The sequence below is a fragment of the Lepidochelys kempii genome, chromosome 1 (genome assembly GCF_965140265.1).
Source record: "Lepidochelys kempii isolate rLepKem1 chromosome 1, rLepKem1.hap2, whole genome shotgun sequence".
Classification (NCBI taxonomy): domain Eukaryota; kingdom Metazoa; phylum Chordata; order Testudines; family Cheloniidae; genus Lepidochelys; species Lepidochelys kempii.
This window is the reverse complement of record NC_133256.1, coordinates 308,162,119-308,188,688: the sequence shown is the minus strand read 5'-3', so window position 1 is coordinate 308,188,688 and position 26,570 is coordinate 308,162,119. Positions and strand designations below refer to the sequence as shown.

Genomic DNA, 26,570 nt, shown 5'->3' with positions numbered 1-26,570 from the left:
AAAATTCAAAAGAAAAAAATACAGATGGAGGAGTCATCCAACCAATACATTAAAACATTTACCAGTCTTGATTGTATGTATGCAAGAGTGGCCAGAGACTTTAAAAGTAGTTACTAAATCCATGGTTACCCGAGACACTAGAAAATAATTTGCAAATAACTGGAGCAATTCCAAATGCCCCACCTATCTGATGTTGAAATACTGTAGCAAAAGTTTGTGCACCTTTTGTCTTTTAAACAATCAAATAAAATAGTGTAGGATTTTTTGCTTGTTTGTTTTTAAATCTGTAGAAGAAACGGCTGCTGATCTGTGACAACCCAACCTTGGCCTGGATTAACTCTCTGTTAAACTAAGAGACTTCAGATATTTAAAAAACAAATTCCTAGTATCCTAAACTTCTAATTTGGGTGTCTCTTCCCAGCCGCCAACCATCTTTTCCAGGTTTCAATGCTCTCACCCCTCTGTCTCTCTTTGACTGTTCTTGTCTGTTCTGAGGGGGAGACAAACCTTGCCTCCCTGGTGGAGCAACAGGGAGCAAATCTCCCAGAAGACGACCCTCAGGAAGGTTTCCTCTTCCTCATTTTCCCAGGGAGGGAGTGATCAGTCCCTTTATTTTTATTCCCCCACCCCCCAATAAACTACTTCAACATTTATTGTCTCTCAACGACTCCTGATCAAATGTACTCATCTTACAAGTATTTTTTTCCCCAATTGCCAGCCCTGCAGAGTCAGCCTGAGATCTAAGTCAAGCTGGTTTCTTGCCTTGCCATGCATTACCACCAATGATAATAGAAGGTTTCAGAGTAACAGCCGTGTTAGTCTGTATTCGCAAAAAGATGCATCTGATGAAATGAGCTGTAGCTCACGAAAGCTTATGCTCAAATAAATTGGTTAGTCTCTAAGGTGCCACAAGTCCTCCTTTTCTTTTTAATGAAAATAGAAAGGCTGTAAACCACAATAGGTCATTATTGACACTTGGATAACCCCACTGGTGTGAACAGGTTTTCACAGGTGTAGTTGTATGGAACTCAGTAAACAATTCTGTTGTTGATGCACAAGGAGGAGGAACAGGAACCAGCTCACTCTCTGTTAGTTGTATTGGATCTGAAGTCCTAACTGGAGCAAGAGCAGCAAACACTTATTTTTGACACTAAAGTGAGCAGATATGACTCTGAATATGAGGAGGGAAGTGATCTGTTGAGTAGGAAGGTTCCATTTTTATATTGTCACTATTCAGTAACACTGCACTTTAAACCCATGAGTCTAGGAAGAAATTAAGAATTTAAATTTTGTGGGGAGATACTTTGATGTGCAAGAAAACACAAAAAATGTACAGAGAATCTAGAAAACATTGAGTTTCTCAAACTATATTGCAATAAATATATACAATATACAATCTATGACCAAAAAGTGGAGTTACATGAACGTGGTCTGAAAAGTCTTTAAAATGTCCTCTCTAGGCCTGTTATTATCCCCTGGCCTGAGTACCTGAAATGGCACATGGAAGGGAGTAAGACACCCAGAGTGTGTCCCTGTACAGGCTTACCTGGATCTTGGGCCCTGACTCTCTAGTCTAGATACTCCCCCTCAGAGCAGACAGGCTGCCATGGAGAGGAAGATCTGACTAGTGGGTTTAGCCTTGGCTCTGCCCCTCCAACACTTTGGCCAGAATAGATGAGCTTGTGGTGAAGTATTGTCATTTGATGCTGGTATAGGCCAGCAGCAAATTATCATCCCACTGTAGCAATGAGGAAACATGGAGGGAATTTTGATTTTTAGAGGTATAAGTCCTTCCCTGCACTGTTCCTGGCGCAGTGCACAGCTGTACATCACCCCACGCAAGCCCTAAATATGCAAATCAGCTGCAGAAACTCTTTAAGAATGTTCCAAAACACTAATAAATAAAATTTCAATTTTTGTCAATAGGGGATATTCATCCTCCCCTCACTTCTATATCAATCTAAGCAGTTGTTCATCTGCCTCAAACTGGATCCAATTGAAAGGGAAAATATACGTGTGCACCTTTGAGGTTCACAAAACTCTCCAGTGTAGAATATTCCAACATATTATGCCCTGTCTGTGCTTCTCCCACCCTCTGCCTACTCCCCACCCACCTGCACTGGGAATGCACGAGACATTCAGCCCCTGCTTAGACCACCTACCTTGGGGACAAGGGCAGGCTGAGAAGGCCACTGGGGGAAGAAGTCTTACCCCTCCTTATATCCCTATGAGGCTTTATAGGCTAGGCAGTGATCTGTTCCATGAGATTTTACACTTGTCACTGAATTACAGAAGGGATCAATTGTGTGACTCTTCTTCATGGTATGAACATTTATACAAGTAGTCTTACTGAAGCTAATGGGATTACTCACATGAGTAAATGCACACACCAAAAGAGGATCATAACTGGACCTAACCCAGTGGAATTGCTCATGGAATAAGATACTGACATGAGCATGAGTAAGGGTGACAGACCAGGTCCTAAGTTTGTAGGGCTCTGATATTCATCAGTGCAGAAATCTATTTTGGTTTGTGGTTGACAATAACTTCACGTTAAGCATCTGCACATTTCAGAAACAAGTATTCCTCAAGCAGACATCTTGCCTAGTGTAGCATGGCTTGAGTATGCTTACAAGTGAGAAATAAATCAATAAATTATATAGGAGGACGGTTTTATTATCCTCTTGAAGTGCAAAAATGCTTAACCACAGCACATACTCTAGTGTGAGGTGATCCCAGCATGCTTGTTCCTTTTACTTCGATGCATGTCCCAGATAAGGTAAGCTTAGAAAAAGCATTTGGCTTAATATCGCCTATGTCTACCAGGTACCACATATACCGTTTTGAGCCTTGCCTATGAAATTTTCATCAAAACATTAGTACCATACTTTACACAGGCACATTCTCACGTGCATTCTGGATCATCTGTAACTTTGAAGCACCCTTTAAAAAGATCTAGTTAATGAGACGATGTGTTGATTCTGAGCATTACTCACCTGCTCCATTGCCTTTGCATGCAGCAGTTACAGGGGCCAAGTGGGGATGGGATAGGCCTCATCAGAGCAGGAAATTTTGGCAAACAGATCACTGCAGTCTTAATTGTGAATCATTAGATGGCAGAAGATTTTAGAACTTTATGAAACTGGGGACAAACATGAGCTGGGGTCATACATGGGTCATGTCTTTTATCTTTGTTGCTTTCATCTGCTACAAGCATCCAAGACTGAAGGGCCACGTGCAGCCATACAAGGGTCCAATTTATTAACAATATCTGCATCGTGTACTTAGTTTTCCACCCAATTTATGCAAAAAATTGTTGATTGCATCAAAGTTAAATAAGCTGTAATTTGCTGTTACAAGCCTTCTTTTTTTGTGCTCAAAGACCAATTCTATTGTAACAAAAGAGGCAGCTTCCATTTGAATGAACAGGCTCTTTTGAACTATAGCTTTTAGAGGAACATAAGGGCCACATATATTTGACCATAAATATCGTTATTTTCTCATTTATTTTACATAATGTTCTTTGCTTGTTTCTCATTGACACAGTCCATCCAGAGATTTAAAATGGTGTTTTCTCCATGGCCAATAATGTTTACATGTAATTGCATATCAGGGAATACCGCATTCCTGTGATGCGCTGAAATGTGTAATGTTGTAATTTCTGCTGCTGAATCATCAGCCTGCCCAAATAAATAATAATGTAATAGACTTTATAATTAATGAGCCTGTGAATTGACTGACAAAACACTGGAGCTATCAGTGACCACATTGTTCAAATGGAAACAAATGTACAGAATGAACTATCATGCAAGAAGCATTTGGACAGCCTCCTAAGCAAACAACCTACTAGAAAAATGAAGCTAGCCTTTGCTGAGCCATTTTTAAAATCAGATAATCCAAAAATCCACACTATTTTTATCTCTTATGCTACAACTTTCATTAGGGTGGGACCCTCCAAAGCACAGTAGTATAGGTTTTTCTTTGTTACTTACAGCACTGATCTATCATTTATTATTATAATATATGGATACTATCACAGTGATGTATTTCCTGCGGGATGATAGAAATATCAGGTCTGATCACAACATTATGCCAGTACTGCTATGGTAGCTAGCCAGCAGAAATAAATACAAAAACGATGTGACATGCACCCTCTCATTGGAGCCCAGATGAATCCATGCTTCCTAGTTTCGTCAGCCCTTGGCTTCTCTTGAACCTAAGTTTCCCATGTGTCAGCACCCTGCCATCTCTCACTTAGTCCTGGGAAGAAGGAAGGAATTCATTAGTTTTCTTTCACTGGGGAAACCATCCTATTAAAAATGGTATTTAAAAATTGCAATCTAACCACAATTTAATAGGACTTAATTACAAGAGACAGATCTTCACCTTGTAGGGGTATAAATAGGAGCAAAGTCCCTCCCCCCAACCTACCAATGCAGCTTTCCCATATCAGGCATAGGGAGGAGAAGCTGGGGCTATGACCCCAGGGCTCCACTCCCAAACAGGTGGGTGCGAAGTGGGCAGAGTGGGGTGACGAGTGGGTGGAGCCTCAGTTCTGCACTCCTAATCCGTAGGCAAACCCAGTTTAGCTGGCACATGGGTCAGGGGCGGATGGGGTTGTAATCTGCTACTGGTGGGGAGTGGTAGTTGATTACTTCCCCCTTATTCCCAAGGGAAAAAGTTAGGTCAGCTCTCTGTGCGTCACAATTCCTTCCCTGAGTTCCAGCGGAGGTGGCACAGCTATCTGCTGCCCCCTAGAAGAGTGAGAAATAGAAGCACACGGATTCCTAAAATATTCATAGAGTCAAGGCCAGAAGGGACCACCCTAAAACATCCCCAAAATAATTCCTAGAGTAAATCTTTTAGGAAAGCGTTCAACTTTGATTTTAAAATTGCCAGCGATGGAGAATCTACCAAGGCCCTTGGTAAATTGTTCCAGTGGTTAACTACCTTCATTGTTAAAATTGTATGCATTATTTCCAGTTTGAATTTGCCTGGCTTCAACTTGTAGCTATTGGATTGTGTCATACGTTTCTCTGTTCGACTGAAAAGACCATTGTCAAATATTTGCTTCCCATGTAGGTATTTATAGACTGTAATCAAATAACCCCTTAAATTTTTCTTGGTTAAGCTAAATAGATTGATCTCCTTGAGTCAATCTCTGTAAGGCATGTGTGTTGTAAGCCCTTTATCATTCTCATGGCTCTTCTCTGAACCCTCTCCAGCAACAAAGACTTCTTTTTCTCGCAATTCTAGGACACTGAGTATGCCACAGAATTTACCCAGTCCTGAGGAATTATGCAACAGGATCGAAGGTCAAAAAACCTAAAGTTGGGCACCTAAGTCCATACATACGCAACAAACAGAACTGGAAATCTAATACAGGGGTAGGCAACCTGTGGCATGTGTGCCAAGGGCGGCACGCAAGCTGATTTTCAGTGGCACTCACACTGCCCGGGTTCTGGCCGCCGGTCTGGGGGGCTCTGCATTTTAATTTAATTTTAAATGAAGCTTCTTAAACATTTTAAAAACCTTATTTACTTTACATACAACAATAGTTTAGTTATATATTAAAGAATTCTAGAAAGAGACCTTCTAAAAATGTTAAAATGTATTACTGGCACGCAAAAGCTTAAATTAGAGTGAATAAATGAAGACTTGGCACACCACTTCTGAAAAGTTGCCAACCTCGATCTAATAGAACACCTAAGAAAATCAGGTCACTTTTAGTTAGGAGCCTAACTATGGATTTAGTTACCTAACTTTAGGCACTCAGGTTTGGAAATTTTGACCTATATTTCCAGCACTCACAGTTTCAAAGATAAGCTTCTTAACATGAACTGAATGTGAGCTGGACCAGTGATGTTTACTGTAGACTGAAACTGACCACCTGAAACAGTAGCTCCAGCTGATATGTTGAATTATGGCAATGTTAATGTTAACGTTGCTAGTCGTTTTACCGCTGATTGTTTTCACAGTAAAGTGCTTACCCATAATTGTCAGAGGCTATTGGCGTGGGTGTGGAGAGGGACATCAGGAGTCAAGAGTTGCAGATCTGGTGAACTAGTTGTTCAAGACCCACCAGAAAAGGTTCAAAATTATCTTCAACCCAGCTCAAAAGGAGGGAGGAAAAGAGATGCATCCTTTGCAGCGCCAAAAGCCTCAGCAGCCCTCTGAATTCCAAACTACTCAACAACTCCCACCCCTTCCTGGACACTCCAGTCTCGAATGACCTCTTACCCAGTAGCCAGGGTGAAAGTTGGAGCTTTTGACAACTTCCGCAAGGCAGTTATGCATTGTCCTGCTGCACACTGGGAGGCAGCATAAACTGAATATCAAACAATAATACAAAGACTACTGAACTGGTTGTATTATTCATTTACATATTAAATTCAACAAAATGCCTCCCTTTTTTATTTACTGGAAAATTGGGCAGAATTTCCAATTTTAGCATAATACTGCACTGGAGTCCTACAAAAGCTAGGGACCTCATCAGAGAATTTAGATCCTGCTTGAGGCACATGGGAACATGAATATAAACAATAAATCCCTGACTGAGAGTAGAATTTCACCAAGAGAAAAAGGGATTCTTTGTAGTAGGAGTCCATGTTTATGAGGTGTATACACAGACTTGAAACTTCTTAGACCACATTCATCCAGATATATCAGAAAAGCTGCAGCAGGCCACTTCTTCCAGCTAAAATTATGTATTTAAACATGGCATCTATAAAAAAAACTTTCATGTAGATGTCACAAAAATAATTGAAACTCATGTTGCTTGTTTCACAGATTGAATTAACATAGGATTGCCCAGTCTTAGTAATATTGCTGTACACAAAGTATATATAAATGTTCATTGTCCACCAAATAACCAATTTCACCAAATGTAGTTACTCAGTATACTTAATTTTTTCTCTGTAAGATTATCAGTCTCATTATTTCTTAATATATTGACATATATATGTCACTACTTTACAAAATGCTCTACACTGGACAAAGTCATTTCATCTGATAATTTAATGCTCAATTATAATCTTATTGAAATAAAGATATTTACTTAGTAAAATAACTGTTAGGTACATTTTTCTGCTTCATGTATTACAGATACACCTACAAATGCTCTTACATTTCTTGCACCTCCAAAATTCAACACTTGTGCATTCAAACCAGCTTACTTCACATGCAGATTTATAGATCTATGCATGCAAATGCATAGTTTTGTGCACAGCTGAAAATTGGGGCCTAATAAGAATTATGACGTGTATTCAACAAACATGTATGCCTTCAGAGTACAATTTTATTTATAACATTTTATTAAGAGCCTAATTTAAAAGATATGTGAACAATACCATGGTATATGAAGGTGGTTTATTATTAAATTACATTTTCAGGAATTCTGGAAGGGAGATTCAAATTATTCTTTCATTTGTCCTATTCTAGATCAGTTCATATGCCACTATCATCCCACTGTAGCAGATGGGCACCTTCCAGAAGTGCATTAAGGAAGGTGACTAAATATAGGGTTACCAGATGTCTGGGTTTCCCCTGACACAGCCTCTTTTTTGAGGTTCCTTTCTTTGTCCGGGCAGATTTTTTCAAACAACAGGAAATGTGCGGGGGGGTTTGCAGAGCAGACAAGCTGTAGCTCAGAAAGAGCCCCAACTGGTCCACTTTCTGATTGGTCCCTCTCCTGCATTCGCAGCTGATCGGTCCATTCCCCTGCAAGCCACAGCTGCCGGATCCCACCTACCCAGGCCCCGGCTCCCAGCCTTGGGGAGGGTGTCCCACAGGGAGGTGCTGATTGACAACTGTTGCTGAGTCCTGGGCTTGTGCCTGCTGTCCTGCCACTGCCCCCCACCTCCAGTAAGTACCCCTACCACAGGTATCCCCTTCAACACCCTCATCTGTACCCCCTCTGTCTTCCCCTCTTCCCATTTAGCTCCCTCCCCTCCTCCCACATGGTGTCCTCTTTTTGATAACCTGAAACATAGTAACCCTAGACTAACATTTGTGGGCAGGGTGAAGTTTGTCCAAACCTGGCTATATTACAGTTTACTAACAGAACAGACTTACAGGCCCCTGTTTTTAAATAGGCTGCCTAAAGTGAATTATACAACTGCAGGACAGGGAATTCTTCTACCTCATGCTGATGAAACTCAATGTTTGGAAAGCCCCAAAGGCCCATAAGGCTCCCACAAAGCAACAGCCACAGAGGCTAATTTCTCAGGCTCCTTAGTGCTCAGGATTCAAGGCTATCAAATCCAAGCATAATTTGAGTCTGAGCAAAGAATGAGTACACTTTCTCAGTTTGGGCTGTACATTCAAACTTGCACATGCAAGTTTATGCACCAAAACCCTAGTTTCCATATACAAACAGGCATGTGCATACATAAGTACCTAGTATTGTCAATATTGAGTTTTCAGAAATCATGAGTCAGGCCTAACAATTCATGTGACTGGCTTAAAAATGTTGAGATTTAATAAATAAATAAAGGTTGGGTTCTTTTTATTTGCCTTCTGGCTTTTGAGCCTTTAGAATGCACTCAGGTTGTTACATTTTTAAGCTGTTGTCTGCAACCATGAGAACTAGAAACTTACTTTTTAAAAATGAAAGCTGCAGTTTTCATGTAAACTCTTGACTTCAGGAGCTGGAGCTTTAAGAAACTCACGAAATATCACGAGAGTTGTGATAAAATCATGAGAGCTGGCAAAATTGAGTACATAGGCAAATTCAAGTTTTGGTGACAACAAATGCACCCAAAAGGAGATACTTAGAAAATGTAAGACTAGGAAAGACTTTGCAAAAGAGTCTTAGGAGGTCTCATAGCAACAGAGCTGTGTTGTTCAGCTGTGCAGTGTTGTCCCAGCCACATACAAACGGCTCAGAGGTTCATAGAATCATAGAATATCAGGGTTGGAAGGGACCCCAGAAGGTCATCTAGTCCAACCCCCTGCTCGAAGCAGGACCAATTCCCAGTTAAATCATCTATTAGGTTAAGTCTATCCATCTGAATGGTATAGATCCAGTTTTTAAAAAATCCGGCAGAGAGGACGCCCATGGATTAGAGGTGTTACTGCAGTCCTGAGTGTCTAGTAGCAGCTGCAAAAAAGCTCAGATGGTGTTTTGTGGCCTAAGGGGAGGTTCTGTCCTTCCCTGAACCCCATACCAATCCCCTGTGCAAAGGTCCTTTACTAGTTCTTTGCACAGGGATCAGGATTTGGCCTCTGAGCATATGCATTCTTTGTGTTCAACTCTACTTCTTTTATACAGAGTAATGTTTACAAAAGACAGAGAAGGATTTTGAATAAGAAATGTTGTGCTGATTGATCTCACCCCTGGATACCGTAGCGCAAAGTATCCGAGTAGGTGTTTCCATTATAAACTCATTGTTAAGAGGTTTATGACTTGCTTGCTTCAATTCTCTCTGGGCTCATATTTGTTAGACATGTTCTACCCTGGAAGAAAAGATTTTGCCTTACAAACTGAGAGACGGAGACTAAAATCACTTTAGATCTATTTTTTTAGATACAGAAAGATTTGAAAAGTTATCCTTGGCTTCAGAAACTTTTTGAACTAAAAATATATTAAAAGCATAACTGGTGCCTTTTGAAAGTGACTAAACAAATTAAAGCTATACAAAAAGGATGTGGCTATGTACAGCTACTATAAGTTACTTTACATTTTTTTTAAATTGGTTCTGGGTAAGATGTAAGTAACATTTTCGAACAAAATTAACATTTCAATATGTCTGAAAGATGACAGTCCTTTATAGCAAAAGCTGGGAGCCAAATCCTGAAGTTCTTATACAGCCCATCTGTATAAATCTTATTCACCTGTTATTCAGTCCATACTGAAGACAAGTGGGTAAATCCCAAGAAGCACTAAATCCCTTTCCTCCTACAGATGGGAGCTCTGTACCAGACTGACTGATCCTGAGGATGGTTAAGTCAGTATGGTACCTGGTGTGGACAAGACACTCAGCTGCTCCAAAGATGAATCCCACAGAGTCCCAGAGTGGACATAGAGCAGGTACAGGTAATTTCGCTACCCCTCAACCAGGACTTAGCCAGTCATGGCCCATCTGTCTGCTTTACATAATCCCCAAATTGTGACATACAGGTGATGAGAGAGAACGCCTAACAATAGAGGGTGAGTACTCAAGTCTTAAAGACAGTTGAATGTTAAACAACTTTGCTTAATCAGGGCCATGCCTTTTTGAGCGTAACACATTCAATTAAAACAAATCTAGCTTGTTCTATGCAACTGAATCAGTACTTGTTCCTGAAGCTTTCCAGACTTAATTTCAAACTCTGTATATATAATTCAGTCCCCAGTACAATTTTAGCTACAGCTATATTGCAGAATCCAGGAGTTATAATAGTGAATGTGAAATATCAAATCAAAATATTACCTTCAGTCACAAAATGCATTTACCTGTATAGGACCAGTCGATCTCTTCAATCATTTTTCTCTGCTGTCTATAGTATCCATAAACCAAATCTATAAAAAAACACAGTAAGAACAGAAAAGTATCAGTAACAACAAAACAAAAAAAGATGAATCCACAAACAAGTTGTGATGCTGGTAGACCAGGTACCAGCTCATGCCAGAGCTCCACCCCAATTGACTTGTATGTTAGTATAGATCAAAGTGATTGTTAAAGGTATGAGTATATTTGGTGTTTAAATGTCTTGAATACTAGTGGGATGTTATTTGCATTGTTTTTACTTATCTGTATCCCGTTATAACGTTGTAACAAACATTTACATTGTGTATACCCCTGTGACTAAATAACCCATCTAACGAGAAAGAAGCCTTGTGGAATGAAAATGAAGAACTTTAACAGAAAAGTGCTAACTTCAAAGCAAGTGGCCATTGTGTGTGATGATCAGAGGTCAAAGACTCAAAATACATTCTTCACTCTCCATTATCAAAGGAAAAGCCCATGTGGGTAATGACATTGTCAGCTTGTTTTCTGTGAGAAGAAGCTATGAGCATGGACTCAAGGAAAAGTCCTGCATCTCTGGACTGTTTGGACTCTTACAAGGAAGTGTACCAGATGCAAAACAGAGCTCCTCAGACACCTTTTGGGTATCCTGGAAAAGACTTTTGGGAATTATTTGGGAAAGACATTATTACATTACTGCCAACATTTGGAGTTACAAACTGTGACTCACCTGTGCCTATATTTAACCTCTCAATAACTCATGTCCTTTCCTTAGCTAATAAATGTTTAGTTAGTTTACTATAGAATTGGCTGCCAGTGTTGTCTTTGGTGTAAGATCTAGAGTACCAATTGATCTGGGGTAAGTGACTGGTCTCTTGGGACTGGAAGCAACCTAAATTAAATATGATGTAATTTTTGTGATAAAAGGTCACATACCAAAGTCTGGTTTGTCTTGGTGGAAAGATAGACTGGAGAGGCTAAGGGGACTGTCTGTGACTCCACAGTTAGACCAGTATAGTGATCCACGAGTTCAGTGGCTTGGTGAACTCTAATTATAGAACACCCCACCTGTTTGGGGTATCTGCCCTGTTTTCTGACACTCTGCCCTGAGGTAGGCACTCAGTCGTGAGCTGTAGCTCACGAAAGCTTATGCTCAAATAAATTTGTTAGTCTCTAAGGTGTCACAAGTATGCCTTTTCTTTTTGCGGATACAGACTAACATGGCTGCTACTCTGAAACGCCAGACAGTATGACACAGGTGAATTATCATGTTTAATGCCTAGACATTATTAAATTCACCTGTTTTAGATTTTGAATGGTAAATATAGACTAAATAGAACACTAGTGCCATCAATATTGCAGTCTATCGGTCTTATAAGCAAATATGCAAAAAAATAGAAATGTATTTGGTAGTTTTATTTGAATGTAGATTATTGATCAGTTTTAAAGCTTTAGCTTATCCACATTTGATATACTTGTAGGTAGCAAGACTAGTGAAATGAATCTTTCTTCTTTCCAGTCTTCATTCCATCCCCATTCCCTTCTTTCCATCACATCTATATTTTCACTTTTAAAAGTACAGCAACTGGCACCAGAAACTCTCACTTCCAGAAAACATATTCTGTATTGGCCCTTCAGAAATGGTCAATTCTGGCTCCACTGAAGGCAGTGGGAATTTTGTCATTGACTTCAAGGGGCCAGGATTTCACCCTAAGTCTTTCTTTGTCCAGCATGTGACTAGTGACTTCATTTGATGATAGGGAGAACAAAGCTTTCTGCAATGGAATTTCAGCACTGAATAAAAAAATACTACTAAAAGTGCATATTATACCTTGATTTGTGTAGTTTTATTTGTAGATGAAAATCCACCATTAAATAACCTCGGACCAAACTCTGCTCTCACTTATGCCCATACAGCTCCTGTGACTTTATTAGTGTGCACAGGTGATAAAAGCAGAATCTGGGCCCTCACATTTAGACAGAGGTTGCAGGAGTTTTGAGAATCCCGGTCATATTTTAGGGTCATAATCCTAGTGTAGCTTCTTTAAACATTGTTCAAAAGAAGCACACTGTAACCTACTGAAGAAACAATTAACTTAGCAGGCATACCAAGTGCATGTACTGATTGTCTTTTTGGGGGGAAAATGCTGTATAACTCTGCTCATATTGTGCCATTGATAAAATTTTACAAAACAAACAAGTTAGCTCAGCAAGGTCCATGTATTATTTTCACCAGGATCTCTGGGAGAAAGCCATCATATACGGTGGATTATAGGATATTACAATTATAGTTCCTTCTGGGCAAGAATATTTTCATATATATCATAATATTTTCCACTTGTTTCCCTGGAAGATTCATGTTGCGAAGTCTGACAGGACACCTGTATCATGCACGTGACTCGAACTCCTTTAAGATATTTCTCCTGAAATCTTGTACACCCACTGAAGTCAACAGGAATTTGGTGTGCACAAAGACAGCAGGATCAGGCCCTTACGAGGCAAAGTGGTAAATGAGCTATTTGTAGAGTACTTCTGGCATCTTGCACTATGCATCCGATGAAGTGAGCTGTAGCTCACGAAAGCTTATGCTCAAATAAATTTGTTAGTCTCTAACACAAGTACTGGTGATACAAGTGCTCCTGTTCTTTTTGCGGATACAAACTAACAGGGCTGATACACTCTACAAATAGATTTCAGAGTAACTGAAAGCGACGGCCAAGCCATGCGTTATGTATATTAGCACTTTTTCTGTACCACATTTTCAGACAATACGCATTTGCTAGTGTTTTCTTTTAATCAATATGTAAAAGAAAGCTGTTTAAGCCCTGATTCCCAGGTGTTAGTTGTGGTCTCCAATTTCCTCCTTTATCTATTGTTCTCCTAATTGTTACTTCAAACAATCTGTGGGGCATTCATATGCTAAAGAAGCAGAGTTTGGGCGTGAGAGAGTACCACCACTTTTAAATTCCATACAGAGGTCTGATGGACAAGGAGTGATAGCTTCAATGAACAAGAAAAAAGGAGAAGGATTCACTTTTTTTTGTGCATTATACACTTTTATACCCAGTAAATCCTGTGGGAAGCCTGTATAAATGCCAGCGGATTTTCTAAGTTCATACACCTTCTTTACTCTGGTTTCAGAGTAGCAGCCGTGATAGTCTGTATTCGCAAAAAGAAAAGGAGTACTTGTGGCACCTTAGAAACTAACAAAATCTGAATGCATCCGATGAAGTGAGCTGTAGCTCACAAAAGCTTATGCTCAAATAAATTTGTTAGTCTCTAAGGTGCCACAAGTCCTCCTTTTCTTCTTTACTCTGCTATTCACCTATTGTACTCTTTTCAACATGCTCACAGAAAACTGATTTACAAATACTATGCTTTCCAACATCTGCAGTTGTTAACTTTTTTCCTATTGCTTTCCTTCCTTTTTAAAAAATTGATATAGATAGATATTACACAGAGAGAGAGAGAACAAACTGCTTTTGAGGAAGGTGATGGTGGAAGTAATACACAGTGGAGGAGGGGAGAGTTAGAGAAAAGAGGGAGTGTGTGTGAGTGAGAGAAAGAGAGAACATAAATGTAACAGTTTTTCCTCTGTGGTACGGGTGTAATACTACTATGGGAAAATACAATAATGCTTTGTGTAAACACTTGATGTTGACCAGCTGACAATGTATGGACAAAATAGGGGCGGGATATCTTTGTATAATTTATTGTGTGTTATAATTAGCAAATCTACAACCACTTTATTCCTGGTTACCTGGGAGTAGGCACCCATGTAAATGCAATGTTTTATTGTGCTTAAATTAAAAATTTATTTTAGCTGAATGGAAGAAGAAAATAATTTAAAAAGAGGGGGAAAATATGAAGTCAAAATCTACATTATTAGTAACTAATTTCTGGACCGAACGCTTGATTTTAAAAATTGATGGCAGCATGGCTTTTGTAAAATTGACCCACAGTATTTCATCCAACACCTAAAAATAGTTTTAAATCTATTACTGGAGGATTTATTTTATAAAGCAAAAATACTTCATGTTTCCATGTGCACATAGGCTTGCATGAAGCTACAGAACAGGTTTCCACAGCTTGTTGATTTATTCGTACAGCAAGTTGGCGGAGTCATAGGGTCATGGTTTAGCCAGTTGCATGACTACTTTTCTATGAAAGTCAGATAGGAATGAAAAATAATCAAAATGCTTTTCCTTTCCCTATTCCCACATTTCAACTGGGCCAAAAATTTACTTGTGAGGCTGTGAAACTAATTTTCTTTTATTTCTGCAAAAATGGATTTCAGTAGTGCACATCGCATTTCCATTGGCACTTAAGGGACATTTCTGGCAAGAGGCTACACTGATCAAAAGGAGGTTACTACCAGGTTGACTCATTTGTTGTTGACCTTGTTGCATGTTCCAGTCCTTAGCCAGGAGAAGAAAATGGAGGGAGATTATTTTTCTGGTTAAAATTGCAGAACTGAGGGATAGCTCAGTGGTTTGAGTAGTGGCCTGCTAAACCCAGGGTTGTGAGCTCAATCCTTGAGGGGACCATTCGGGATCTGGGGCAAAAATTGGGGATTGGCCCTGCTTTGAGCAGGGGGTTGGACTAGATGACCTCCTGAGGTCCCTTCCAACCCTGGTATTCTATGACTGAGAATGACAAGATCTAGTAGTTATCTTTCATAAATATAAATAGCCAGAGTCTCCTCTCACTTACATCAGATTTACCTCACCAGTTAAACCACAAGGTTAGCTCCATTTACCTTAGTGAAGTTACTCCTAATTTACCTCTGGGTAAGTAAGATTAATAAAAATTCTGGGCTGACTCAATTAAAATGCAAAAGTAAACAACAAATAGTTCTGTCAATAAAAACAAAAACACTTCTATGCATGTGACCCTCACATTTGTTCTGGCTCCTTTATATTACTGACATTGGGTAAAGGGGCCAGAGGGCATAAAGGGACTTTAAAAACCTCAGATCCAGCCAGGAACCCTCCTCACAAGCCCCAACACAGGAGACACTGCTCATGGCAGAAGGGGCATGTTGGGATAGGGCCAGAGCACATAGTGCTGCAGAGATTCTGAGCAGGACTGCTGCCCAGAGGGCACTGTGATGAGGCTGCTGTATCTTATTCAGGCCCTTAGGGCTTAGTTATACTGCGAATCACTCCAGCCACCAGAATCAGCAGGGCACAAAAGGTAAATTAAAGCCAGTTTAGCTCCCTTTTCCCATGGGCTGCAGCTTCTTTGGCTGTGTCTTTAACAGGCCTAGCATAGAATCTCATCTTAGATATGAATCTGTCATCAAATAGCTTATTTATAGAATCTGGGCATATTTAGAGAACATCTCATTTCTGCATTTATGGGGTGTTCTGAAAATAAAGGACTGTAGGGCTGATGTTCCATACATATAGAATAGAAGTTAATTATGCATTATTCATTCAAACTGTAAATGTGTTTTGGGCCTGAAAAATCTCATGTCTCCCAGTATTTTCCTCTAACCCCAAAATATAATTTAAAAAAGCCATAAAGATGGGCTCTAAAGTAAGGCAGGTCTATCTTTGATGGAGGTATGGAGACTGATGTTCCTCCCATTGAAGTCAATGGGAGTTCTACCATTGTGTTTAATGGGACCAGGAGAGAGCCTATGATGAGTAAGGCAAGGAAAATTATGGGAATTTTCAAGGTTCCGTTAGGCATCTAAAGGAACCCCTGAAAAATACCAATTAATTATTCCTTTGATAAATCCAGGTTCAACGCTTGTGTACTCAAAGAGATCCATCTGATTTCATACTTAGGAAGGAGATGGACTATGGTAGACAAGGATTTTATTTAAAAACCATGGGCCAAATTTCGACCTTAGTTATATTTCCTCAATCCTCATTCACTTCACTAGTGTTCCATAGAAAAACGGAGAACAGCATCTGCATCCATTACAATTCAGTAATTAGGAAAGAGTATGTCTAGAAAATTAAATACAAGTAAAACATAAATGAGTTTATTGCTTTTTAATCTTTATGTTTGAACGTTTTCCCAGCATGAAATCTTTTAGGTTTCCCTATCCCCCCAAACAAGGCATTTCAGCATTGCAATTTTATTAACACGTGTACTATAAACATTATAAATACATCATCATGTAAATACTACAACTAAGGCATTAGCAGACACTTCTAACTCGACTTTGGAAAGGTTTTCTTTAAAATTAGTTCTTAGTAAGACTATACCTTATTGTTAATAACACATCTACCAAGCCATATTTACTTTTGGTCCTAGCTGCCTTATGATGCTATCATAAGTAGCCCCAAACAACTCTCACAGGAGTAAAAGCTACTTAGTAGTAGTAAAGAGTTGCAGAATCAAGCTGTTAGAAAATTCCTGTTCTTGTGCACCATCTCTGAAGTTGAAACCATTTGTTTTCCCTATTTGTCTGACAGAGTCCAAATTTATTGACCTTCGAATTGCTTAGCAAGGTGTTCATATTCACTCAGTGGCAAATTCTGTTTGACTTACACCCATGCAATATTCAAGTAAATAGGGTTGCATGGGTTTAAGTGAGCAGAATCTGGCCTTTAGACATTTGCCAGAAAGAGTGGTTTTAAGAGTCTGAATGTCTTTTGCACTTTATGGAGATATCAGAGTCCTCTTTTGGAGTATTTGTCATCATTTGGAAGATGGGGATTACCTTGTGTGGTTTTAATATTGATCTGCATTTACATTTAGAGAGATTGCACCAAGGTCATTTTATAAAATTAAAATAACTTTTAAACACACACACACACACACACACACAAGCGTTCAAACTAGCAGTGTTTTGATTAGTAGTCCAGAGAGAGCCCAGTTCTCTTCCCAGTGAAACTGATATGCAAAGCTCTCATAGATTGCAAGGACAGCAAGATCAGGCCACGATCTAGAGACAAGGCTTGTATTTCTACCCTCTCATTTAAGTGCTCCTCAGCAGCATGTTTTTTTCATTGACTGTCTGATCTTCCATCACAAAAGCAGACTGGAATAAAACCTGCCTATCTGCTTTCTTCTGTGCACCCATCCAGGTACAGACATGCTGAAGTTTTGTATAGGCTTAGAAGTATTCATTGCAAGTGGACATTCACACTTTACAGCTCTACATTAAAAATTATTTGCTGACACGTGGGATACAGGAGAAGCCTGGAAACATACAGTTAATGAGTTATACGCACTGCTATGCCCAAGAAGCTGCAAATGCATTACATTATCTATTATTGCATTTTCTGGCTGTCATTTATCATTTTTCTTGGCTGCTTTCCAACCATCCTTGGCAGCATCATTTTTCCCCAAAGATTTGTTATTGAATTTGATGAATTTTTTCAGGCTGCTGTCAGTGAGAGACTGAATGTGTGGTACAGGGCTTATAGCAGCATGCCACATATGTTAGTCACCATTAAAAAGTCACCACTGACCAAAAGTAGCCACACAATTGTATTTAGGTTACCATAGTATTTCCCAGTGCTCAGTGCTTTTTCTTAAATACATCTGTCTGGTAAGTGTAGTAAGTGTTGAGTACCTCTGTCACTCAGTAAATGGTCTGTCAGTAGGACATATTATATAGGGCTTCCCCCTCCCCCTTTTTTTTGTTTAAAGAAAGGGAGAGCAATGCCTACAGGGAACTACATTAATGCCATTTATTGTGTGACTTTAGCAAGATCTTAACACTGTGCTCTAATGGTTAGAAGAGAGTGTATTGACCAGTTAAACAAATGTAAATGTATATGACTTTACTATCTCATTAACCTTGGGCAAGAGATGTCATAAAAGATAAAACACTTAATATTAACAACAAAGGCCGTTCTTGTGCATCCTATTAATGATAGTCTCAAAGCATTGAAGCAGGATGCCTTGAAAGTTTCATCAGTGCTAAATGACTACCCAGATGATCCCACTGCATATTTTTAGTATTTATAACACAATGCCAGTCCATGTCATGCCTTAGGTTTGGATATGCTTAAGGCAGGGACCATTATGTAGATGGTTTCCAGAATTCTTCCCAGCCTATAGACTGAATGCACATCCACTTTTCCTGATGTTTCATTTAGCCTTTACTGACCTATTAAAAAAGAACAAGCTATTAACATGTTCGGGAAAAACAGTCATCATAATTTTTGCTAAAATCTTCATGCAATTTACTGGCTCCCTGCACTACTCTTAATCTGTCAGTATACTTAGTAAAGCAGGATATGGGAAGTAGATTTTATAAACCATTAGATTCCCATTTTCTATCTTCAGTAATGGCTAGAATTTGCCTTTTGCAAACAGAGGTGCACCAGAGAGGGTGCAAAGGAGATATTCTGATATTTGCAGGAAGAATTCTGGTTAAATCAAAGTTCCTAGGGAAGAGCATGCCGGAATGGTTGTTCCGCTAGAGAGGGTACAGTGTGTGCTCTCTGACCAACATAGGGGTACAGGAGGTCGTGGCCCTGTCTTCACCCATTTCAGGCAGTTAGTACTCACATGGATATTAACAAGGTTCTTACTCCCTAACTTTGAGTCTGGCAAGAGATGTGGGCCAGCAACCATCTGGTCCTCAACCCAATAAGGGTTTGATGTTTTTACATCAGTAATAAATGAATGAGCTGCACAATTCTATCCAGCAAAGCTTCATTACATTTCTAGACTATTGTAAACATATTGGTGTGTTATACATTGGCTGTGCTTAGAGAGTCTTCATTGACCTTAGTGTACAACCAGGACCTCAGTACTTGCAATTTTTCCCTAAAATATGTGTTAGTAAAGTATAGGGAATACTGCAGATACTGAGGTAACGGCAATTCTTAAATACATACTCATGATATTTCTTTTACTGGACTCACTTTCTATTCTTCATTTCAGTGTATTGCTATTTATATTCCTATTACCATCTGGTATATTTTTAGGGCCAAATGCTGGCTCTCCTAGATATGCATATGTAAGAGAAAAGGGATCTATGAGAGGAACTGTGAGGCATAACTGATCCCTAATTCTAGCTCTCTGAAATTCCACAAAACTGGCACTTTGCAGGCTCTCTCTGAATTCACAAGAGCATTCCAAGGTGGGGCTCAGGAATCGTGTGTTATACTCTAGGTATATTTGTGTACCTTGGTGGTGCATATGTGATCGCTATGCACTCATCCTTGGAGAAATCTGCATGAGAAGCTGTTTAGGGGTTGTGTGAAGCCACATGGCCAGCCAGAATATGGTGAAGAAAAAAGAAGTAATGCTGATTTGTGCATATTTCAGATAAACCTGAAGAGAGTCAGAATTCAGCTAATTTCAGAATACAGAATCTATGCAGAATCCATTTAATATTTTCTCTCTCCAAGTGTCCGTTGTGACTAATTTAGTTCTAAAAGTTGCCCCCGAACGCTGAAATAACAGCCTTTTAGCATGATGGGCAACAAGCTATCCAAACGTAGATCATTTTCCTCAGCAAAGATACGGTGTTCAATCAACCATTGAAAATATGAAACTTTACCTTTCTGCAATCACCATCTCACATATAGTCCAACCTTGTGATAACACAATAAAAAGGCCTTTTACCAATTCTTGTGTGGTATTGGTGCACCATTTCTCAATTTGTCGGTTGAGCCACAAAATGCAGGTTATGACCTTTTGTTACTTGCCATCTTGAACTTTGTCTGTAACACTAAACTGGAAAACTTCACCTCAGCTAATCTCTCATAGGTTTCAAATTAGTTTGATACAAATGAAAGTTCACATATAGTGTCATTAGCTGTCAGTGCTGCCTAACCAAGTGCCAACAGATCTTGGCTCTTTCTTTGACTTTCTAGTGGAAGGAAATTAAATATTTGCAACAAAAATGAGATAAAGCCTGAGAACAAGACATAGTCTCAACACTATAACACAAAAACAGAAACTTCATAACCATTATTTGTTTACAGTCAATTGCAATGATAATCACCCAGACAAAAAAAAATAATTTTTTTTAAACTGTACCTCCAACCAGACTTGGTGGGGAGAAAGCAGGGAACGATCTATGAACTACCCACTATTAGTAGTTTTCAGAAGCATCCATGTGATTTAAGAGCCTAAGTGCCATTTTCAAAAGTGACTTTAGGAGTAGAGGCTGTGAAAGATTTTTCCCTAAAAGCTCCCCCCGCCCCCCCCCGGGGAAAAAAAATACAGATTTGGCTTGACCAAAACATTTGGCAAATTCATGCTGAATTTGCCAAATATTGTCTCAGTAAAACAAAACTAAAAATAAAATTAAAAAAAAAACAACCCATTTTGACATTCACATAATGAAATTATTTGATTTGAAGTGACTTACTTTCAAAATTTCCTTTAATTTTTTTAAAAATAATGTAGAAAAAGCTCAAAACCAAAATGAAACATTTCATTTTTGGCTAAACAAAATGTGTAGTTCAACCAAAAACAAGATTTTCCAATTTTGCGATTTGCTAAAAATTTTTAAAAAATCAATTTTGGATCAACCCAAAACTTTTTTTTTCTATTTTTTCAGAATTTCCAGTGAACCAAAAAAATATGTTATTCACACAGCTCTACTTAGGAGTCTACGTCTCTTATAAATTAAATGGGATTAAGCTCCTACATGGCTAAATCACTTCTGAAAATGGAATTTAGAAGCCTAAATTGCTTAGGTCCTTTTGAAAATATCACCTTATGAGCCTAATCCAAAACTCAAGGAACTCAGTGTAAAGATTCCAGTTGATTTCCATGGCCTTAGGATCATGTGTTATAAAAAAGAGAAACTGAACTTTTTGTCCCCTCAGACTTTAGAGGAAACTTATTCAAATGAATAGACATTCAGCTGCTACACACTGCCTTCTTCAAATAATCCAGTAATGCTTTTCTTTGTCATCTTTTCTTTAGAAAAAACAGTAAATGTTGTGGTATAATGCATCTCTAGGATACATGAATACCTCTGCTGTGCTCTTCAGATATTATTTGACAGGTAGGAATCTGGTCAATGGTACTTCCTTTTTCTCTCACTAGGGGGACATTTAAACTTGCAAGTGACCTTTTTAGAAAACATACTATGTACAGCATTTGTTTATGTTATGTTTAAATTACTTTAGACATATGGGATTTCATTCTGCTTTTAGACACACTAGTTTGAATCCAGAGTACCTGAGAACAGAATCTAGCCCAACCTGTACACAATAATACTGCAATCTAGACACTGCACAGGATGCCTTCTTGATAATGAAAGCAACCATTTAGTGAATTAGACAGGTTTAAAATTCTGTTCAAGACAATGTATAGTTCTTACATAATATTTTGCCAAGGTAAAAAACTACTTTTACAAATCAAAATCCAAATACTTTTTTGGAGAACAGGACTAATTTATTTATCTTGGAAATCTCAGCATAGATGCAAGCTTTATTTTTCAGTGGATTCCTGCTTATTATCCAGTTCGACAGGCACTGAGCAGTGAAGAGAGTTGTCCAGGCGAGTTTCTCATCACTAAGCCACGTGGATTCATCAAAATCATCCAACTACACTGGCAGCAGCCAAAAAATAATTTTGTCATCTTTTCTACTAACAAATCCTTCCCAGGGTGGCAGATTCCATACTTCAGTACTATTTACGAGATGAAATAAAAGTAGATCTATAAAAGTCAAACCTCATATTATCCTCACAAATAAATGCTAAATTAGCTTTAATTAACTTTGTGCCTCCCTTTAAAATTGATCCAGAGGAGAATACTATATGTTTTTGAATTAGGGCTCCTTAGACAATGTACTTTACTTAAGCAGATTCTATTTTCAAAGGTGGAGATGGGGGTGGAGGGGGGAAAAAAAAAATCAATCAGGAATGTAAACAGTTGGGTATGTGGTGACTGAGAACTGCTGGGTGACATGCCTGCTGGGTGTGAAGGTGACAGATATCATGAGACACCTAGATGGATTTCAACTGAGGAACCCTGTGCTCTGTAGTCATGATACTGGGAGATGTGAAAGAGGTCCTGGAACCTAAATTTCGCTACTAAGTAGAGGGCTTAAATCCAGGGCCTCAGTGGTAGCTTCTTCTGAAATAGTTCCAGTTCCATGCGTAGTACAGCTAGGCAAAAAAACCCTCAATGTATCGTGTGACACTGGCAGACCAGGTGCCAGCTCATGCCAGAGGCCCTGGCCAGTTCACTTGTATATTAGTATAGATCAAAGTGACCGTTAAATGTATACAAGCGTATTTGGTGTTTAAACTTCATGAAAACTAGTGGGATGTTACTTGCATTGTTTTCACTTATCTGTAGTTCATTCCTAATGTAGTAGCAAACATTTACATTGTGTATAGCCTTGTAACTAAATAACCCATCAAAGGAGAAAGAAGCGTTGTGAAATGCAAATGAAGGACTTTAATAGAAAAGTGCTAATTTGAAAGCAAGTGGTCATTGCGTGTGCGATGACTGGAGTTCAACGACTCAAAATGCATTCCTGACTCTCAGTCATCAAAGCAAAAGCCCTTGGAGATAGTGACATTGTCAGCTTGTTTTCTGTGAGACAAAGCTATAAATATGAATTCAAGGAAAGATCCTGGATCTCTGGACTCTTACAGGGAAGTGTACCAGATGCAAAGCGGAGATCCCCAGACACAATCTGGGTCCTCAAAAAGATTTTTGGGAAACTGGCAGTTTATTACATTACTGCCACCATTTGGAGTTACAAACTGTGACTCACCTGTGCATACATTTTACCTGCTTTAAAGTTTCAATAACTCATTTCCTTTTCTTAGCTAATAAACCTTTAATTAGTTTACTGTAGGATTGACTACCAGCGTTATCTTTAGTATAAGATCTAGAGTACCAACTGATCTGGGGTAAGTGACTGGTCTCTTGGAACTGGAAGCAACCTAAATGTGATGTGATTTTTAGTGTAAGTAACCATTTTATCACAAAGTCCAGTTTGCTGGGGTAGCAAGATAGATTGGAGTGTCTAAGGGGACTGTCTGTGACTCCATGGTAAGACTGTAGTGTGATCCAGGAGTTCACATTTGTCCTTGGCTTGATGAAATTAATTATAGAACACACCACCAATTTGGGGTGTTTGTCCTGTTTTCTGACAGTCTGCCCTGAGGAAGGCACTCACAGTCGTGAGCCGCTCCAACGAGCATGACATGTGGTTGAGAAGATGGTACAAAGTTTATTAGGCACTGGGGAACATTTTGAGGAAGGTGGATCACACCCAAATGAGGATGGACTCTACTTTAAAGAAAATGGAGCCAGAATGCTGGCATGTAAATAAATAAGGTTTTGGAGGAGTGTTTAAATTAAGCGCCGGGGGAAAGCTAGCAGCAGAGGTGCTGGAACAGGGGAGGATCGGGAGCTATGTCCCCTTCACTTTTTACTGGCTGTAAGGGCTAGTGACAGGAGGAAGGGGTGGAAAGGAGTGAGCAGAGCCTCAGGGAGAGGGGGCAGGGCCTCTGGGGAAAAGGGGTTGTGCGGGGGCAGGACCATGGTTTGGGCACTGGTGACCTCCCCACTTTCAGGGAGCTTCTGCCACTCCTGACCAGCAGCAGTTGAGAAGCAAATCAATGAAACAGAGACATCTGTTAAGTACATCAGAAATACAACACTATCTGTATATCTAATAAAGGGTAGGATGCAAATTACAACTGGAGTAGAACAAGGAGAGGGTACAAAACACAGAGGTAAATTCTGTAAAATTAGCAGGAAGTCAGATTAAGAAATTAAATAAAACCAGACACCTAGTCACGAGTAAAAACCTGTAATTGTCTATCTTCAAATGCAAGAAGTTTAAAAGCAAATTTAGATGAATTAGAATGCCTTGCAATGGATGAAGACCTAAATATAATAGGCATTATCAAAGCAGACAAAAAAAAATAATGATGGAATACTCTAATATCGGGTTATAAACTATATAAGCAAGACAGATGAGGCTGAAGAGGCTGGGTTATAGAGTTGCATCTAAATGATTCCACAGACTCTAGCAAGGTAAAAATTCTGAGTAGACAGGAATACGCAGCTGAATCTGAATAGATACAAATTCCAAGATATAAGGATATAAATATATTAGGGCTACATGACTGGCCCCTGGATCAAGAAAAGGAGATTGATCTCTCTCAACCCTGTGCAATCAAAGCAGCAGCAAAATGATATACCAGGGGACTTCAACTACTCACACACATACACTGGTCAAATAGCACAATGGGATAACATTTAGAAAAACAAAAAGAAACGGGAGTACTTGTGGCACCTTAGAGACTAACAAATTTCTTTGAGCATAAGCTTTCGTGAGCTACAGCTCACTTCATCGGATGCATTAGCTGTAGCTCACGAAAGCTTATGCTCAAAGAAATTTGTTAGTCTCTAAGGTGCCAAAAGTCCTCCTTTTCTTTTTGCAAATACAGACTAACATGGCTGCTACTCTGAAACCTGTCATTTAGAAAAACAATTTCTCAACATTTTAAGTGATTGCTTCTGGGAACAATAAGTTCTAGAGCACAAAAGAACAGAAACTAATCTTGATTTAGGCTGTGTCTACACTGCCAAGTGAAGACAAAAAATGTCATTCACAGGTGCTTAAAAAAGCCGCCCACTCCCCCATGAAAGACAAAAGTTTTGCCGTGGTAAGTGGCAGTGTAAATGGCTCGTTATCAGCAGGAGCGCTCTCCCGTTGACAACGGAACCCCACTTGTAGGGGGTGGAAGTATTTTGTCTGCAAACAGCGTTTAGACTGCCTGACTTTTAGTGACATGGTCACGTTGACATGGCCGTGTCGCTAAAAGCTGTGTAGTGTAGACAAAGCCTTAGTCTTCAGTAACACCTAGTAGCTAATTCAAGAAATGGCTGTAGCTGACCACTAAACAACAGTGACCACAATATAATTGGGTTCAACTTCCAAGGGACAAGTAAGGTAACAAAAAGTGATACAGTGACACTAAACTTTAGAAAGGGAAATTTCAACAAAATGAGACTGTTGGTCAAAAAAAGATGTCAAGTTAAAAGTAAAGGAAGTAAAGTTCTTAGTCCTAGCATGGATGCTACTTTAAAAAAAAAAAAGTCTCAGAAAAAACATCTACTGCTTAACAGAAAGGGAACCAAGAAGGCAAAGACTAAACCAATACGGCTACACGGCAAGCTTCTAGAGGCTATTTGAGCTAAACAGAAAACCTTAAAAATCTGCAGATGACAAAGTTATGCTATTTATAGGACAAGAGGACTGTGAAGAACTTCAGGGAGACAAAGAAAGTAGGTGAACGTGCAACAAAATTGGAAATGCTTTTGTCAATAAATGGCAAGTGGTATACATTGGAGGGAGAAATTTGAACTACTCATATACCTCACAGCCTTCTAAAGTAACTAACTAACTATCAAATCAACAAAAGGATCTTCAGCATAGACTGCTCAATGAAGACTTTGGAATTCACAAAACCCCTGCTGCAGCTGTGGTCAAAAAAGCTAATAAGATGATAGGATGAATAAAGCTGGGATGGTGATGAGTACAAAGAATATTATAATGCCTTTATATAAATCAACGTTGCAGCCTCATCTGGAATACTGTATACAGTATTGATCACTCCATGTCAAAAAAAGCATATTGAAGAACTAATAAGAGTGATGAGAATGATCACATTGGAAAGCTGTTGGATAATGTCATTTTAAAGAAAGGTCAGGAAATATAGTTTCCATGCTCTTTGAATTCAGCTTCATATAGCATCACAGCAAATTAGTGTATCCCTAAAATTGTATTACATGATGGCGATACCTATTTGATTAAAAAAAATTAAACTAAAATAATATGGATGACTTATGCCGTACTTTTATTCTATTACATTTGCTCTATTGGTTTTTATCATCAAACTGTCCCTAAATGCAAGTAAAATATTAAACTTTGGAAATATCTGGCAGCATATTAAGCTATGATGTTAAGTGATCTTTTACTGTTGCTCAAATGACATTCTGAGGAAGCTAAACTGAGCATTAGCTAAACTGAGGAAGCTAAACTCATCTTGCAAGTTTAATACCTGCTGACTGTCCAAACGAACACAGATTATCTAAAACAGATGTAGTTGGTAGTACTATGGATTTAATGTAATTATTCAACGTAACAAAAAAACCCTCTAAAGTGGAGCATACGGGCTTGAGTTTTCCTCCAAGGGCAGAGGGAGATG

At 39.0% G+C, this 26,570-nt stretch overlaps 1 protein-coding gene across 5 annotated transcripts in view; it reads right to left on the bottom strand.

Annotated features, from left to right (window-relative positions):
• PTPRZ1 (protein tyrosine phosphatase receptor type Z1) overlaps positions 1–26,570 on the bottom strand; it is a 194,707-nt gene that overhangs the window by 137,779 nt on the left and 30,358 nt on the right. For all 5 annotated transcript variants that reach the window (XR_012156806.1, XM_073328200.1, XM_073328201.1 and 2 more), the window contains exon 2: positions 10,436–10,501. Coding sequence is in view for 4 of the 5 variants with exons in the window: in XM_073328200.1 (XP_073184301.1) it covers positions 10,436–10,501 (66 nt within the window). In the remaining variant the exon portion in view is untranslated. The remainder of the gene's footprint in view (positions 1–10,435; positions 10,502–26,570) is intronic.